The sequence below is a fragment of the Meles meles genome, chromosome 2, assembly GCF_922984935.1.
Source record: "Meles meles chromosome 2, mMelMel3.1 paternal haplotype, whole genome shotgun sequence".
Taxonomy (NCBI): domain Eukaryota; kingdom Metazoa; phylum Chordata; class Mammalia; order Carnivora; family Mustelidae; genus Meles; species Meles meles.
This window is the reverse complement of record NC_060067.1, coordinates 37,699,475-37,718,562: the sequence shown is the minus strand read 5'-3', so window position 1 is coordinate 37,718,562 and position 19,088 is coordinate 37,699,475. Positions and strand designations below refer to the sequence as shown.

Sequence of the window (19,088 nt, the reverse complement as noted above, 5' to 3'; positions counted from 1 at the left end):
CTGACTCCTAACCTTTTCATCGATTTTTTTTAAGTGCTGTTCTCATGAGGAACCACAAATTCTCCAGAGACGGAAGAATAAAAAAATCACTATTTGCCATGGGAGCCAACAGCAACATTTCACATTTAACAGCTCAAATGACATCCTTGCAGGAGGAAAATTAGCGCTAGTTTCAACGCTGCTGCTTTCAGGTATTAGCAGTTACAGGTTGACAGAGTGCTTCTCAACTTTTTAAAAATTAAATTTAAGGGTCTTTAAAATGATTTTATTTATTAGAGAGCGAGTGAGCACAAGATAGGGGGAGGGGCAGCGAAAGAGGGAGAAACAGACTCCCTGCTGAGCAGGGAGCCCGATGCAGGACTCCATCCCAGGACTCTGAGATCATGACCTGAGCCAAAGCCAGATAGATGCTTAACTGACTGAGCCACCCAGGGGCCCCCAAATTTAAGTTTTTTCATTTAAATAATTATTGCCCCGCCCAGGAGCCTTTGCAACATCTTTTTTCTAATCACTCTCTTATGAAATTCTAATACTGCAGATAGATATCTGCCTGTGTACTATATGCATACAAAATAATAAGGGTTTTTTTTGTCCCCATGATCCATTTTCCCCCCTTCACAACCCTTGCAAGGGCATAGGTATTTTAAAAAGAAATATTAATACAGCATACCCTCTTTTCTAAAAGAAATAGTCTATTTGCCTTTCATGACTCCCTGTGACGATGTCCAAGCATATTCTCTAACCCAAGTTCTGACCTAAATAAGACTCCTGTGATTACTGAGAAAGTTCTGTAATGGGCTGGCAGAATCTTCTCCCATACAACAAAGGCATGCTACCCTCTACAAGACAAACGGAACTACAATCTAGTCATGTCTGTCTTTTTCCCTTTTAATTAATAATAAGGATTCAGAAAATTAATTTCTGTTTAGACAAAAGGTTTATGGAAGACACAATAATTTGCCAGCTGACACTTATTCTCTGCCATCATTTACTAAACTTCAAGACTACAGACATTAAAAAGGGAAAACAACAAAAAAAGGTATGAAAATAAAGACAGTGCCAATAGCACTCACTTGTAAGAATGAGCTGTTTAAAAACGAAAGCTTAAATAGTTGCCAGAGAAAACTAATCACCTATAAAACGAAGACCTCCCTTAGAAAGAGGGGATCAGAAAATGATGAAGGAAGGTTATTAAAATATACTAAACTCATTCCTAAAACTGTTTTTTTAAACAGAGTCGTGTTGTTTCTTCTATATTAATGTATTCCTGAGCCTCGCCCTACCTCTCAGAAAAATTTTAAAATGGCCCTTGTTTGCTGTGAGTGAATTCTTTAAGTGTAGGCTCAAGTTTCTATGCAAACATCACTCACACCCTCCCTGTCCAAGGAGGTTTGGTACGTGGAGTCATGTGGTTTCCTGGGTTAAGTTTTCTTAACGTAACCCCACCATTTGGACTTAGACACATGCTTTAATTTGGTTGTAAAATTGCTATGAATGTACAGTCATCTGATTAAGTTCTATTGAATATTATCTCCTCCCTGATTATTACTCATAATTACAATAAGCAAGTGTTTCCCTGCACTTGTCAACAGTCTGTCCACTGGACTTCCCATCCTGGGTTTCCGGAGAATGGGAGCAGTCAGTTAGAGAGCAAGGAAAACCTGTCGAGAACAGGAGAAATTTTCTAGAGGGTAATAATTTCATAAAATGCTTCTTCTCTTCTGTCCTGAATTTCTGCCTGATCCTAGGTATAAAGCAGCAGTCAAATCAGGCAAGAAGAATGCCCTGTTTTTCTCTCCCACCACTCTTCTCTTCAAACATTCCCTTGAGGGGTGCTTGGGTGGCTCAGTCCGTTAAGCATCTGACGTTTAATTTCAGCGCAGGTCATGATCTTGGGGTCCCTGGATGGAGCCCCAAAATCAGGCTTCCTGCTCAGCAGGGAGTGTTTGTCTCTCTCACTCTCTGTCCCTCCCCCTGCTTGCATACTCTCCTTCTCTCTCTCTCAAATAAATTTAAAAATGAAATTATTTTTTTAAAAAAAGATTCCTTTGTAATCAAGGCAAATCTCCCAGTCAAGAACTATGGCCATCCCCAAAATCAGAGTACTGCTGTGTGCAAGCCACTGGCCAAAAGCTTTACACACCTCATCATGTTTGACTCTCCTGACAACTCTAAGAGTAGACAGAGTCATCATGCCCATTTTACAGATGTAGAGACTGAGGCCCTAAAGAGCATAACTGATCGGCCAGCCAGCATGAGAGACCTGGACACAAACCCTAGTCCGTCTGTCTCTCAGGTAGATGAATTTGACTCCGATGTTCTCCCTCTTACTCCTTCAATGTCCAAGTCTCTACCCAAATGGTTAATAGTTCAATGCTTCAAGAGCGTCAGCATGATCATGATAGCAAGCTTAGGACACCTAGCTGGTAATGATAATTTGTTTAGGGCCTGGCTGAGAGGCTGGGCTATGGACTTGCAGGTACTTTCCAAAAGCCCACAGAACTCAAGAAAACCCCAATGTCCACCCACACACTTTTCAATTCAATCTACTTAAAAAGATAAATTAAGGGTAGCACTGTCGCTAATCTAAGACTTGAGATTAGCAAGAAAATAATCAGTATGCAGGTCAGCTGAAAAATTTATCCCTCAAGAGATTTATATAAACTAACGTGATTTGCAACATTTGAGACATGATATATTTAAGCCATAAACAATGTCACCATGAGTACGGATGAAATATTACCCCATCAGCCAAATTAAAAATGCAAAGCAGAAGACTATTCATAAATCACGACTGCAGTTGTTTTTAAATATGTAAATATAGGCAAAGAAAACCTAAATAAACATGGAAAATGGTAATGGCTGGGTTGTATTTCATTTTATTCTTTTTTTTCAATTTTTGAAAGAAAAGTTATGCTAGGGTGTGCTTACGATTAAAAAAAAAAGGAAAATTAACACCGACAAGCAGATCTAAATGGATACTAAGTTCAGAGACTGTTAATGATGCAGACAAAGGATTTAAAAAGGCATTTGTTCTGTAGAGGATTGAAGCCTCAAAGCAAACTAGAAAGCTAGGTTATAAACTGGGAAGAGACTCAAGTATGGATCTAATTCCCCAGCTGTGGTTTCAGCACCAGCCATGTCTGGAAAAGGGTTCCAGTGAGGTCAGATGTCTCCCAGGGGCCAAGGAGAACCAAGGGCCACAGAGAGGATCGGAGCCACGCCCCTGCGCTCACAGGTGGCTGGACAAGTCACAGGTAGACTAGTGAAAGCATGGACAGAGGAGGGGGAGAGAGAAGTGGGGAGCGGAGGAGGGAGAAGGAAAACAGTGCCTTCGGTGTTATTCCAGCGGACCTACCAGTCAAGGCAGAGGAAACAAAGAGGCTACTTCCTGAGAAAGGACAGCATTAAAATAGAAAAGGTCAGGAGCACCTAGGTAGCACCTTTGGGTAAGTGGCTTCCCTTGGCTCAGGTCATGATCCCAGGACCCTAGGATGGAGCCCTACATCTGGCTCCTTACGCAGGGGGAGCCTGCGTTCTCCCTCTGCCTACCACTCCCTCTGCCTGTGCTCTCTCTCTCCCTCTCTGACAAATAAATTTTTTTAAATCTTTTTTTTTAGTGTTCCAAGATTCACTGTTTATGCACCCCACCCACGCCCCATGTAATACGTGCCCTCCTTAATACCTACCACCGATCTTAAAAAAAAAAGAAAGAAAGAAAAGAAAATAGAAAAGGACAGGCGCCTGGATGGCTCAGTTGGTTAAGCATCTGACTCCTGATCTCAGCTCAGGTGTTGATCTCAGGGTCAGGAATTCGGCCCTCCATGGGACTCCACAATGGGCATGGAGCCTACTTTAAAAATAATACTAATCAATAAATAAAATAAAATAGGAAAGGACAGACCTATTTGCCCATGAGTGTGGGAGGTGAGGAAATTACACAGCATACTTGTCCCAGATAGTCAAACGCTTCTCCTGTGCCTCCCTGAAGAGAAGGGGTCCACTGCAGGCGCCACCCTGCCATACGCCGGTGGTACGAGCTCTGGGTCTCTGTTTCCTCATCTGCAAAATGGGATGCTAAAAGAACCTACCTACCTCCAGAAGATGGTTCTGAGAATTAGTGAGTTAATGCTTAAGGAGTTTTATGAACTATCCCAGCTATACGCGTTATCACTTTAAAAGGAAGACGTTTCCCATCCCTCCTTCCTGAGAACAGGAAAGAGGAGGTGACAGCAAGTGGACAAGCCTTTGGAGTCAGATGCGCAAGTTCAAATCTCAGCTCTGCCCCTGCGGGTGGTGCTGGCAAGTCAGTTAAGCACGGTGTCTCTCTCTGGGTTTCTCGTGGGTCTCTCAGTTTCTCAAGGGCAAAATGGGAAGGAAGTATCTGAACCATGAGGTGGTTAGTCCCTAGAAAGCCCTGAGAACAGGCCTGACACACAGCAAACAGTGCATACTGGGAAGCTGTACATCAGAATGCCAATCCCGGGGCACCTGGGTGGCTCAGTCAGTTAAGCATCTGCCTTCGGCTCAGGTCATGATCTCAGGGTCCTGGGATCCAGCCCCCCCTTGAGCTCCCAGCTCAGCAGGGAGTCTGCTTCTCCCTCTGCCCCCTTTCCCCAACTCATGCACTCTCTCTCGCTAATAAATAAATAAAATCCTAGAAAAAAAAAAAAAAGAAGAACTTGAACCCCTGCAAAGTTTTCAAGGTTTACTTATTTCTGATTGCAACGGTAACTAACCCACCTCCAACCCCCACGCTTGCTCGCTAACTTGGCCACTGTTCCAGCCATTAGAGGCTCTGGGCCCTGAGGCTATTGGGATGCGGTGAGGAGCCCCACACACTCCAGTAGCTACTGAGGGCCTTGCTGTAATGGTATCCTCTGTAATGGTATCCTCCTCAGCTAACGGCCAGTATTTATCTGATCAAGATTCAGCTTATCCTCCCTTTCAGAAGACAAGAGTGAATTCAGAGTACGTTCCAGAGGGGAAAATGCTTCCGTTCACAAAGATTACACCTTTCAAAAGCCTGACCACTTCAGAAAAGATCAGAGAACAGGCAAATCTATTATACTAAGCCCTTGACGTGGAGGATGTCACAACAGTGCAATGAGGTAAATATTACTTATTACCCTCCCTTTACGGAGGAGGAAACGGAGACACCATGAGGTAAAATGACTTTCCCCAAATCAAGGTGGGACCAGGATTAGAAGGTGAGCCTCCAGGGCTGGCTTTCTGCAAACACTCACACCCACTGACTCTTGGAAAACACACTAGATGACATTCTTATGGGGGAATAATCTGGAAGCTGACGTATTCGTGAGCTTAGGTGAAAAGCACTGCCGATGACCAGGGCGTTCACACAAATTCTGACTCTTCGAGGCAGGTTTTTAATAAAACACAAATACTGAATTGTTCTGGAACAGTAAAACATCCATACCTTCATTTTTCATGATATAGTGGACAATCTGCCCAACGGTGTCACTGTTTTCATTCACACTGTCGTTCAACTCTGAAAAAGAAGGGGGAGGGGAGATTGGGTTATAATGGGTCACTTCTGTCAAGGCAATGAGACCTCACTCAACAGTCTCTAGAAAGCTCAGCCATGGCCTAAGGGTGGAGGCTTTCTTCCTTCAGCCCCAAACCGCCGGACGCCCAGCCTAGAGGGACTTCTCTATCGCACAGACATAATAAGCACCAGATGGGCGCACCTGGGTGGTTCAGTGGGTTAAAGCCTCTGCCTTTGGCTCAGGTCATGATCCCAGGGTCCTGGGATTGAGCCCCGCATTGGGCTCTCTGCTCAGTGGGGAGCGTGCTTCCTCCTCTCTCTCTGCCTGCCTCTCTGCCTACTTGTGATCTCTGTCTGTCAAATAAATAAATAAAAATCTTTAAAAAAAAAAAAAAACAAGCACCAGATGATCCATCAACCTCTTCTCTGGTGCAAACACCCACTCACGTTCATGCGTGTGTATCAACCCTTACTACTCTAGTTCTCACTCATCATTTCCTTAAACCCTTAGGGGATATGGGAAGAAAACATTTAATCAAAAGAAAAAATTCTCCTTGGGTTTTCTTTCAATGGCAGACATACTATACAAACGTAGAGCACAAATTTCCTTATCACACTGGGTCATGATTCATCCATGGTTAGAAGACTCTCCTTTCGTTGAAATACACTTCCAAATGACCTACATTTTGGCTGTGGTTATTTGCCCACAAACTCCGTTTACCTTAGGAGACTATATTAGGTGACAGTCTTTGAAGAAAAATCAAACCTTCACCCTGAAACCGTGCAATTTCAGGGAGGAAGGGAAAGGGAGGGATCCCAGTTCGCGGAGAACAAATCAAGGTGTACAACATCCTACTCGTGTCCCTGGAAAAGTGTCTTCTCCATCCACAGTCGGCTTCCTCCTCCACGAAAATGAGCATTTGGCTCGACAGTGCAAATACTGACTGCTAAGCCGGCCTGGGGGGGTGGGGGGAGCTTGCTTTCTGTTGACAAACACTCGGCTTTGGTTTGCTCATAAGCTACCCATGACTCATCCAGCAACCCGGCTCTCTTTCTGCCTCAAAGGTCAGTGGGGGTGGGAAAAACCAACAGGCCAGCAGGCTGGCAAGGAGGAAGAAGCTCTCCCCACTCCACCCGCTGGCTCTCTTGAAAGGTGACGGACTCCAAATGTCCCCTTCTGCACACACTGTCCTTTGAGGAGCTGAAAGGCTACGGAAGGTGAGCTCCTTCTCCCCGAAGTCCAAGTCAAGAAACATCCCTAAAGGATGATTGAAAAGAACATCAAAGGAAGAAAACGGGATTTTATTTCTTGGATTTTTCCAAACCCTACCTAACAACTGCATGTTAAGAGGAAAAGGTAAGATGCCCTCAAATTAATACTAAGGTACCATTTCTTACCATACTTTCACTGCACTGTCGACACAACTGTTTACTTCATAAATATAAATTCCAATCACACAGGTTTCAGATAGAACTCCCCCAGCAAAAGTAATACCACAGAACTGATGAGAGCTATTTAAATTCCCCATCGTTCTTATCAGACGCTCTCTCAGTAATAATAGTAAGGATTCATAGTTACTGAGTGGCCACATATACCAAACATCAAATGCATCTTCTCTCTACGTTCCACAATAATCCTACAAGATGGACATTACTGTCCTCATTTAAATTAAAAATTAAATTAAATTGGCATTCAACTACCTAAGATTAAATTCCAGTTAATCTACACATAGCAGAAGTTCGGAGCATATGGAACTTGCCCAAAGCCACAAGGAACGTGCTGGTAGGTGTTTCATGAGTGAAGGCCAGGTTTCAAGCCCCAGGTGTGGTTAGTATGAAATCCATACAGACACACCACCTGACCACCTACTATGAAGACAGATCATTTTGGGGACACCCGGTTGGCTCAGTCAATAGAGCATGTGACTCTTGATCTCTGGGTTGCGAGTTCGAGCCCTGCATTGGGTGTAGTGATTATGTAGAAATAAAATCTTTAAAAAAGAAAAAAAAAGAAAGAAAGGAAATCGCCCCCATTGACATCGCCATTAAAAAGGACGCAGGTATTTACCTATCTTTTCAACCTTTTCCTCTTCCACCTCTTGCTCGGCTTCTGTGGTACAACGATAGCCCTTCTTCTTAAGCAGGTGGCAGATGAGGACGCCAAACAGACCCATGATGAAGAACACGGGGACGAGCGCATAGGCGATATACTCTGGGTGTCCGCTGCCTGTGTTGTTGGTGGGCGCTGGGGTCGTCTGTGTTCTGGAGTGCAACGTGCGGCTGCCCCCATTGTCTACAGAGAGAAACACACACGGTGGCATGAGACATCTGCCGCGCAGCAAGGACAACCTGAGGACCCAGGGGAACATTCACCTGGAATCAGAGTTGGCTCCCAAACCACGCAGAGTGGCTCCCAGGGCCACACAGAGACTGGAGGGTCAGGCAGTACGGAACACGGGCTGAGGGCTAGGCGTGGCTGCAAGTCAGAGTTCCCATCCTGTCCCCGCTGGTCCCAAACTAGGTCCCACTCTGCGTCGTTTCTTTGAAACCTCTCAAGCCAGCCTCTACTTCCTCACCTGCAGCAGGAGCCACACAGTGTTTTAAGTATGTCTGGGAGCAATGACAAGCACAAAGGAAACACAGAGTCGTTTGGTGGCATTATAGCAGAGCGCTGAGTGGTTAAGAGCAAGGACCCAGGAGCTTTGGGTTCAAGTCCTGACCCTCCCCACCTAGCAGCTGTGCAATAACTTAGCACCTCCGTGACTCAGTTCTTGTGAAATGCACACACTCATTAGAACGTACCCACCCTTCCAGGGTATCATGAAGATGAGATAAATACATGTAAAATATTCACAACCATTTTTACAACACAATAAACGCTCAGCTGCGCAGCAGGAACGTTCTAGGCACTGGCGACATACCACGGAGTAAGACAGACAAAGGTGCTTGTCCTCATGGAGCTTATGTTTTATTTTATTTTTTTTTAAGATTTTATTTATCTATTTGACAGAGAGAGAGATCACAAGTAGGCAGAGAGGCAGGCAGAGAGAGAGGAGGAAGCAGGCTCCCCGCGGAGCAGAGAGCCCGATGTGGGGCTCGATCCCAGGACCCTGAGATCATGACCTGAGCCGAAGGCAGCGGCTTAATCCACTGAGCCACCCAGGTGCCCCGGAGCTTATGTTTTAGAAGGACTTAGTAAACGGACAGATCTAGAATATGAAAAAGAGAGGAAAATCTGGGATGGCATCAAGATTTTGGCCCAGGGGACAAACATAAAAATGGAAGGCTGTGCATTTTTTTGTTCGTGCACTTACCCAAATAAAAATTCATCGTCTGCCCACCATGTGAAAAGCACAAGGCTAGGAACCGGACAGAGTGATAAATAGCCCGACCAGGCCAAGAGCATCTGAGAATGTGTAGGGGAGCATCAGAAACAGTCCCCACACAAAACACACGGGCAGATCATCACCGATTGAGAGAAATGCTATCCAAGGCAATACATGGGGCAACGGGAGAAAAAAGAACAGTGACGATCTATTTTATGACTTCAAAAATACGGCAGCTAGGAAGGGGACATCTTTTGCAGAAAAGGAGCAATTTGCTTGTGGACATGTCAAAGCATCCCAGGGGCTTATTACCAGATCCACACCTGCCGGGTCCTGAGAGTCCCTGCCCACAGGGACCCGCATCCCCTCTAGGAAGGAGAGTGAGCAGCAGAGAGCCAGGCACAGGCATCAGGAGACATAGTCAACGAAGACGACAGAGGACGAGCCGGGTAGGCAGAAAAGCAGCAAAGCACCAGCTCACAAAACGAGAAGAGAATTACCAGCTGAAGGAGGAAGTCAGGTAGGAGGAGGAGTAAAGAAACATGTGAGATTTGATTGAAATGAAGTGTCCTCTTGGAATACTCAGATTCGAAAGTGATGAAATGAAGTTCTTTCTCTCCATCAGAGAGATTAATAGTGGTGAAGAAACCCAGAAACTGGAAAACTAGATACGTTTAATTATAAGCTCTCTCAGGGTATTTTCATAAAAGAGGATCTGTGCAGCAGTGATTGTAAGGGGACAAATAGCAGGTGTGAAATAACCGCATTTCATCACTGCGGCCAATGGTATCCAAAAGAAACCCAATTTGCAAACCAGAGGCCACACAGCAAACAGCTATGGATCTTTCCCGTGGAAATCCCCATGACCTTTGAACAGGAAAGGAAACTGCTGGTTTCTTAGATCTGTACAAGGTTGTTGGGGCGCCTGGGTGGCTCAGTGGATTAAGCCGCTGCCTTCGGCTCGGGTCATGATCTCAGGGTCCTGGGATCGAGCCCCGCATCGGGCTCTCTGCTCAGCAGGGAGCCTGCTTCCCTTCCTCTCCCTCTGCCTGCCTCTCTTCCTACTTGTGATCTCTCTCTCTGTCAAATAAATAAATAAAATCTTTAAAAAAAAAAAAAAAAAAAAAAAAAGGTTGCATTCATTATTTTATCAGACAATCTCTAGAATTGGGGATAATGTATATTTTCTTCTGATTTGTCTTCCAGGAATCAATATATTAAATGAATGAACAAATAATGGAAGTACACACACACACACACACACACACACACACACACACACACACACACTTCCCTAAGCATATGCAAATATATCACCTAACTTAGGATTTATGGCCAGTCATTTAGTAAAAACCAGAAATAGTTCTTTAACTCCTTTTACAATTCTAAGTCTTATTTATTAACTCCGTTTTAATTCCACATATTCCATGCAACAGGGATCGGTGAGGCAAACAGCCTCTAAGACTGAGAGTTTTACTCAGAATTACGGTCTGTTTCAATCTGGAGGTGATAACTAATTCTCTTTGGGGGGCACCAGGAACAGGGAGGAAAGCAGAGGGGCTCGGAATTGGAGCCAACAGCCCCTCCTGAATCAGGTGGTTGAGAATGTGTCTTCATTAATGTGACATGTGGCAAACCCTTGCAAATACTACATATTTAGAGGTTGTGATTTACAAACAGGTATCAGTCACTTAATCTCATAATTACCGTACCATGGAAAAGCTGATGAAGATATGAATCTCAATTAGGGAAACATGAATTACAGAGAGATGGCATATAGCACTGAGGTTACAAGGTCAGACGTCCTGGCATGAATAACAACTTGGCCACCTACTAGGCATGTCAACTTGGGCAAGTTATTGAACGGTTCTGTCCTCAGTTTCCTCCTTATGAAATAAAATCAACATGATTGTACCTTTCTATGATGATTTTAAAACTTGGCCCCAAATTCTTTTATCCAGCTCCAATGGAAGTCGGTATCTCCTTCCCTTGAATACATCCTCTGTCTTCTGCCAGACCAATAGAATAGTTTGGAGTGATGCTCTGTCAGTTTCCAAGCCCCACGCCCTAAGAAACTGACAGCTTCCACTTCCTTTCTCTTGGGGCAGTTGCTTTTGGAACACAGTCACCATGCTGTGAGGCAGCCCAAGCTTCCCCAAGGAAAGAAACCAGTAACAGTCATCAACTCACCAACTATGTAAATGAGCCATCCTAGAAGTAGGCATAGTCCCAGCTAATGCTGCCTGGAGCGAACACGAGCTGTTTCTGATGAACCCTGCCCAAGTTGGAAATTCCTAAGCAAAATGAGTGGCTGTTGCTCTTTCAAGCCACTAAGCTTTGAGGTCATTTGTTATACACCAATAGTAACTAGAAGATAACCTCATGGAGTCATTGTGAGGATTAAGTATACTAATACATAAAGCACTTAGAAGAATGTTTAGGAAGAGACAAGCAATGTAAAAGTGTTTAGTCACCATCATGCTAGAACTGGACTATCCAGTAGGGTAGCCACCAGCCACAAGGAGCTATTCAAATTTAAGTCAACTAAAATGAGATGAAATTAAGAACTCAGTTTCCCAGTTGCATTAATCACATTTCAAGCATTCAGTAGTCACATGAGGCTAACTGCTACCATATTGGACAAGTCAGAAAAAGAACATTTTCATCAATCCCAGAAGTTCTAGTGGACAGCCCTGTTATAGACTACAAAGAACCACTGTAAGGCCGTTGACTGGAGAATCTACTGTGACCTACCATAGCAATTCAATGAAAATAACTTTGAAATCACAAAGGAACTATTCACAAATAATGCCTTAAAACATTTGTCAACCTAGGTAAATTTCGTTTTCCTTTACTTTACACTAATAACTTATTTAGAAACACTGGCCATCTCTCTCCTTCACCTCCAGCTGAATCATATCTGAATTATAAACAAATTATTTGAGTCCGAATTCATAGCAAATTTGTTGCTGCATTAATTATGAGTCAAAAAAAAATGGCAAAAACCTGAATGTCTGACAGTGGGATAGTAAGAAAATATCTAAGTCAATCACTGTCTACCCATTTGACAGAATAATATTCATCATTTAAGATTATTTATCAAGATTTTGTGAAGACATGAGAAAACACTCAAGACACAATGTTGAATTTAAAAAGCTTAATTCAGGGTGCCCGGGTGGCTCAGTCAGTTAAGCATCCAGCTCTTGATTTCAGCTCACATCATGATCTCAGGGTCCTGAAATCGAGTCCCACATTGGGCTCCATGCTCAGCACAGAGTCTGCTCAGGATTCTTTCCCTCTTCCTCTCTCTGCCCCTTCCCCCATTCTCTCTCTCTAAAAATGAATAAATAGGGGCACGTGGGTGTTTCAGTGGGTTAAGCATCTGCCTTCAGTTCAAGTCATGATCCTAGGGTCCTGGGATTAAACCCCTGCACCAGGCTCCCTGCTCAGTTGGGAGCCTGCTTCTCCCTCTCTCTCTCTGTTGCTCCCTGCTTATGCACTCATTCTCTCTCTCTCTCTGTCTGCCAAATAAATAGTCTTTAAAATAAAATAAATGAAATGAAATGTTTTAAAAGAGAGAGAAAGAGAAAAGCTTGATTAAACATCTTACATACTGTATGGTCCAACTACTTAAAAAAAAATGCATGAAGGCATAAAATGTACAAAGCAATGACCAAAATATTACGTGATTCCAGGTAACCAAACAAGAAAATAATTTTAAATTTTATTTTTATACTTAACTGTAATTTTCCAAAATTCATGTGTTTTGTACCAAGGTGGTAGAAAGATATAAAGCACAGACTGTCAGCCATTTAGGAATCACAGACCCCTTTGGAAACCTATGTTGCTGTGAAGGTTCCTATTCCAAAATTTTGCCTCCAAGTTCTACGGGCTCTGAACCCCAAGTTTATATAAGGGCAAGGGACTTGATAAGGATGATGCTCAAGTTTCTGCTTGAGTAACATGGTGGACATGCCATTCATGGAGATGGGAAATAACTTAAAAAAAAAGGAAGTTTGCTTGGTGTTGAATTTTACCTGCCTCTCAATTCATACATTGAAGTACCCCAAGTACCTTAGAATGTGACCTTATTAAAAGACAAGGTCTTTACAAAGGTAATCAAATAAAAATGAGGTCATCTGAGTGGACTGAAATCCCACTGGAGTGGACCTCTGTCCTTATAAAAGGGGAAATTTGGAGGCAGACAGGAGCAAAGGGAAAACACCATGGGAAGATAAAGTCAGATATGGGATGATGTTTCCAAAGGCCAAAGAATGCCAAAGATTGCCAGCAAGCCACCAGCAACTAGGAGAGAGGCATGAAATCGATTCTTCACAGCCCTCAGAAGGAAGCAACCCTGCCGATCTTGATCTTGGAATCCTAGCCTCCAGACCGTGAGATAAACTTCTCTTGTTTAAGCCACCCAGTTTGTGGTACTTTGTTAAGCCCTAGCAACCTAATATACTTGGCATGGGAAGGACAACATCACGAGTTCAGTTTTGAACACGTGGAGATAGAGGTAAGCGGTGAGGTTGGGGATGGGGGGGTTGCAGGGAGAAAACCAGAGGGAAATATCCATTGAGAGACTGGATCTACTCCATGAAGAAGCTGAGGAAGAGAAGCCAGGGCTCTCCTCTAGAACACAGAGGCCAGGGTTTCCAGAAGGAATGAGCAGATATCTAGGTCATATGTAGCAAGAGAGCAATTAAAATAGGAAGGAAATGGAAAATGGCACAGCCACTATGTAAAACAATATGGCGGTTCCTCACAAAGTCAAAAATAGAACTACCCTATGACCCAGCAGCCCCATTTAGCCTGTTTATTCAAAAGGACTGAAATCAGGATCTTAAAACCATATCTGCCTCCCATGTTCACCGTAGTTTTTTACAACAGCCAAGATATGGAAACAACCTAAAGTTCACTGATGGCTGAACAGATAAAATATGGTCTATATATACAACTGAATCCCATTCAGCCTTAAAAAAAGGAAATCCTGCCATAGACGACAATATAAATGAACCCGGAAGATATTACACTATGTGAGAAAAGCCAGTCACAGAAGGACAAATACTGCATGATTCCACTTTATGAGCCATCTAAAATAGTCAAATTTATAGAAACAGAGAGTCAAATGGTGGTTGCCAGGAGTGAGGGGAGGGGGAAATCGGTGGCTGCCATTCAGCGGTGGAATGCTTCCATCATGCTTTGTGACATGGCACCTGCTGTTAACAATACTGTATCCTGCACTTAAAAATTTGCTTAGAGGGTTGATCTCATGTAAAATGTTCTTAACCCAATTTAAAAAAAGAAACAAGAAACAAACAACCTAAGAAGACTCTTTAGAAAAAGAATCGAGAAGTACTCAGACAAATCAGGCAACAAGGAAGAACTCATGGGAAACCATCATTAGTTTCTAATTTAGGAAGCCACTGGAATTTTCTTTTAACTTTCTCCTTGTTGTACTTTACTCCCTGTTTTTCTGTACTTTCTTGAAGTAAACTTAAAAATCCCAAAATAAATAAATACATACATACAATGAAAAATTAAATTAAATTAAGTAGGAAGGAAAAACGATCCACGGGCGATCTTCATGGCCTTAGATTGCACAGTTTTTCAGTTAGCCGGGAAGGTAAGACTAGATTCCCTGGGCTGAAGAACAGAGACTGGGCTCAGTTTACTCTTTCTGGAAGGAAAAAGTAGGAGCAAAAAAAAAAAAAAAGGGTGAGAGGAAGAAATTTCTGTTTGGAGTTTTGTTTTGTTAAGTGCCTGAAACCAATGTATGTACAGACAGAGCAAAAGGGAGAGACTGAGAGAGAATAAGGAGTGATGGCCTTGAGAAGATTTCCATACGGAGAAGATAGATTAAACACTGAAATAGAAAAAAAAAAAAAAGCAAACAAAACAAAAACACCCTCTTGTTCCGAAGCAGTGGGTCTGAGTCAGAGCCCTCCACTAGTAGGCTGAAGGAAGTTGAGGGGGCAAGGTGCATGGTATCCTCCATTTTCTCTCACAATAAATAAGAAGAGATGACATGTGTTGAGACCAGGGCACAGCAAGGAAGAGCAGCCCGTGGAGAGAGGGAGGCCTGGCGGGGAGACTGAGGGGACAGGAGAGGGCAGGGAAAGGGTGGTGCGTGGTCATTCAGGGCACAGCCCAGAGACGCACCCCATTTCTCCAGCTGGGGTAACCCATGTGGAGAAGTCCATACAAGCTGGAGAGCCCAGCACCGTAAGGGACCAGCCATCAGATCAGAATGGAGAGCAGACAGAGCTGTGGTAAGGAAGGGAATGGTTTTGGGTGAGATGGTGTTCCAGAAGAGACGGCAGTGTGGCTCAGAGGAGTTCCTGTCTCTATTACCACTGACAATAACCAGTACATCTACGGAGCACTTGCGAGCCAGCACTGAGCTCAGCACTCAGTCTTCACAATAAACCTAGGACGTCGTTAGAGGTCTAGCTTCACATTACAGATGGGGAAAGAAGACACAGAAAGGCCCAGCAGCCTTCCCAAGGTCACACAGCTCCTCTGTGCCAGTGCCTGGATTCCAAGCAGACAGCCTGGCTCCTGCCCGCATTTCTAATGTTTCCTCTTACCTTCTGGAAGCCTTGGTCTCTGCACGTGTAGACCTGGGCCTCTGACTAGGCACCATCCAACTACAAGTACCTGCGTAAGGTATACTTCAATTCGTTTTCTTTCAACAATATTTCATCATGTTGCGACTTTTCTGTTAAAGTGCGAAATGCTGGCTCGCTCTCATATTTCACAACTCAGATTCAAGTCTCCCCAAACTTCAAAACCACAGGGTTCCAAGGAGCACGGCAGGAAGGAGGATAGGTTTTACAAACGCCCAACATCAGATTCCAAGGCAGCTTACAGGATGAACAACTACAAAACTGCTCTTAGGCCCCCATTGCTGACCTCCCTCCCCACTCCAACACCACAGCTCACCCGACAGAGGCCACAACCCCAGGTCCACTCGGCCTGTTCAAAAATAAGCCCAGGGCCTCACCTCGAGTTTGACCTGCACACAGCAAGAGCCAGCAAAGCAGGAAGTTCTTGGCTCTCACTGATAAATGGGATTCCCTTCCACAACACTACAACTAAAAAGTGTTCTACAAAAGCCAGCATTTATCAAACTCCTTTGGGTGTTTCCTAGACCTGGTCAGGAGTGGTGAGCTCACTGCATTGTGAGGACCCTCTCAACTGTATTGTGTTCTGCCAAGATCTCAAGATCACAAAAGAAGACGTGGTATAAAAAAAAAGAAAGCTTGTGGGGCGCCTGGGTGGCTCAGTTGGTTAAGCCTCTGCCTTTCGCTCAGGTCATGATCCCAGCATCCTGGGATCGAGCCCCGCATCGGGCTCTCTGCTTGGTGGGGAGCCTGCTTCCTCCTCTCTCCTCTCTCTCTCTCTCTCTCTCTCTCTATGCCTGCCTCTCTCCCTACTTGAGATCTCTATCTGTCAAATAAATAAAATCTTTAAAAAAAAAAAAAAGCCTGTAGATGGCAAGCAACTGAGGAAGAGTTCTGAGAAATGGCTCCACGCCCACCCCCAAAATCAAAAGCAGTTTTTTCAGCTTGTTTCCAAATAATACTTGTATTTCCAGCTGACCTCAGTGGTCACAGGAGCCGAGAAGGAATAGCCTGGAAATGGCATTCCTCAAACCCAGTGGGCATAGCTCGAGGCTGCTGGACAATGGGGGAAGACAGAGCTAATAACTAGAGACTACAGATAAGAAGGTCCTTGTGACCTCTCCCAAGCAGCTTTGTTCCAACCAAGGAACACTTTGATGGTTCTGATAGCTAGCCTGCCCCTTTTATCGGGAAAGGGTATGCATTCTCAGAATCTAGGGTTTCTCAGCAGGGTGACCCAGCCACTCGGTGATGGAAAAGGCACTTGGCTAGTGTGCAGAGAACCCACACCAAGCTTGGTTGGAAAATTGCTTTGAAACACACACACACACATCCTATTTTGTTTCTAGCGCAGACTCAAATCACAGTGCCCCAAAGCAATCTATTTTTGGTCCGGTTCACTAAGATCAATAGACAGACATTTCCCTAAAAAGGTTTTTCTTCATTCAGTTTTGCCACTGGCCACCTATGCAATTTGAACCCGTCACCGTACCTCTGCGGACCTCAGTTTGCTCAGCTGAAAAATGTTGGGCCAGAGCCAGTGGCTTCCCATGGCTCCCAACATTCCCAGCCTTCTCCAGCCGCACCCACGAAGTGTGACTGCTTATCACAACACAAGCCCACCCACCCTCTTGGGTCCACAAGGCGACATCCAAAAAGCTTTGATAATTCACTTCACAGCAAAACCAGATCTGATGAACTCATCAAGAGGAAAAACCTGTTCCGATCTGACGTGATCAGACCACGTACGACCTCCGTTCTGCTGAGTTTGCTTCATCAACATTAATGTTTTTCCTCACACCTCTGATGGGGGAAATTACATCTGCAGAGCTCCAGCCCTGGGCCCCGGGGGCTTGAGATGGTCACAACACTAGGAGGCAGGTACCATCCCTTTAGAGAAGAGGAATCGAAGGTTTGGGGTGGGGTGGGGGTGGGAGTTATGTCACTTGCCCAAAGGCACAGAGTTACAGACTGGTAAGATCCCGCCCAGAAACCAGGCAGGAGCAGCCCACACACGGCCTCCCAGGACCCCTTGAGCAGGATGGATCTCCTAGCTTCTGCAAAACAACCTCCTTAACGAAGTTACTTGTTTAAATGCAGTTTAAGTCAATTACATACACTAACATAAGGGGCAGAGGCAAAACAAATACGGCAAAATGCAATCATCCCCAAATGACTTCTATTTTTGGCTACAGAGAGAACCCAAGTCATAGCGCTTTAAAGACCATCCGCGACAATTCCAGTTCTTGAGACATGGCATTTGTGCAAATTTTAAAAGCTTAAAAGGTACGGGGAGGATGAACGAGCTTATGGGGGGAACGGGAAAGACAACCAAGTCAGTATATATAAGTGTTAAACCTTGTCGTGAGACTTCAGGCAGCTGCCAACTAATAGACGACTCCCAGATAAACAGCTGCTACAACCGTCCCCTCCCGCCTCCGAAACTGTGACCCGGCGGGGAGGGGACATGCAGATAGGATCCAGCTGCCCAGCATCTACGTACCCATGACACAAAATCCCTCCCACGGCATACAGTCACTCCATTGCCATTATTTTGTCCAAGTGCCCCATAATAGTGGAGGCCAGAGCTCAGTCTGGACAGCAAAGGCCACTCAGGGAGGAGACAGATGCCTAGATGGCTTCCCCCAGCAACACACGCCTCTGTGAACAATGTCCAGCCAGGAGTCCCCAATTTACAGAAGCCTTCGGCTAAGAGGTCCCTTGAAAAAATGCATCGGTCCCTGAGGTTTCTGCTAATACCCATGTGGGATCAGCTATGCCCTAGAGATGCCAAAATGAGGGCTCAGGGCAGCGGGAGCACCCCCGGATCTGGAGACAGGCCCAAAGAGTGGGAGAGGGAGACAGGGAGGGACCAGCAGCCGAAGATTTCAAAATACTGCTGGGGGCCAAAAAGTCTCTTCCCTTCCCCAGTACTTGGCTACCTGTTAGCTTTTGTTAGAAACTGAAATAACCAAACGCAATATGGAAACTCTGACTGGAGCCTAGCTCAAGACTTTAATCAATCATAAAAACTGCAAAGCAGCCATAAAGTATATTTTGAGGACAACTGAGGAGACTGGGTTAAGGCGGTATCAGGGACATTGCTGTTTATTTTTTTCGGTATAATGATGGTATTGTGGTTATGCAGAAGGAAGTCCTTAATCCCACAAGAGGCCCGACAGAGGTATTTAGGGAGAAATGTAACCATGCCTGCAACCTGATTTCAAACAGTCCAGCAAGGAAGTAGGTAGACAGATGGACAGCCAGGCAGACAGGGTGAGCAAGCGGATATGGCAAAACATGGAATCTAAGTGGTCAGTGTACAGGGCCCCACTTTATGATTCCTTCAACTTTCATATTAAAAGTTCACCAAGTTCTGTTTCATCATTTTTTAAACAGGCTTTGTGGGAGTCTAATTATTATTTTTAATAGGAAAATGCATTGAAATTTCCAACCCAATCAATCAAAAAGGAATGTTCGGAGCACAACCCAGCCTTCAGCTTCTGTTTCTTTGTATATGTACCAGAGGTGTGGGAAGGGAAGTAGTTAGTGCGATCCAGGAAGAAAAGGGACTTTACATTAGGTTTCAAAAGAAAAACTGAATTTGGCTGGATAAAAAGGGAACAA

General features: G+C 44.5%; 1 protein-coding gene across 1 annotated transcript in view; it reads right to left on the bottom strand.

Moving 5' to 3' along the window:
• The window catches only part of RELL1 (RELT like 1), a 64,246-nt gene that overhangs the window by 24,843 nt on the left and 20,315 nt on the right, over positions 1-19,088 (bottom strand). Inside the window, exons 2-3 of the mRNA XM_045998290.1 lie at positions 7,575-7,799; positions 5,438-5,509 (exon numbers count right to left, since the gene is read on the bottom strand). Of these exons, the coding sequence (XP_045854246.1) occupies positions 5,438-5,509; positions 7,575-7,799 (297 nt within the window). The remainder of the gene's footprint in view (positions 1-5,437; positions 5,510-7,574; positions 7,800-19,088) is intronic.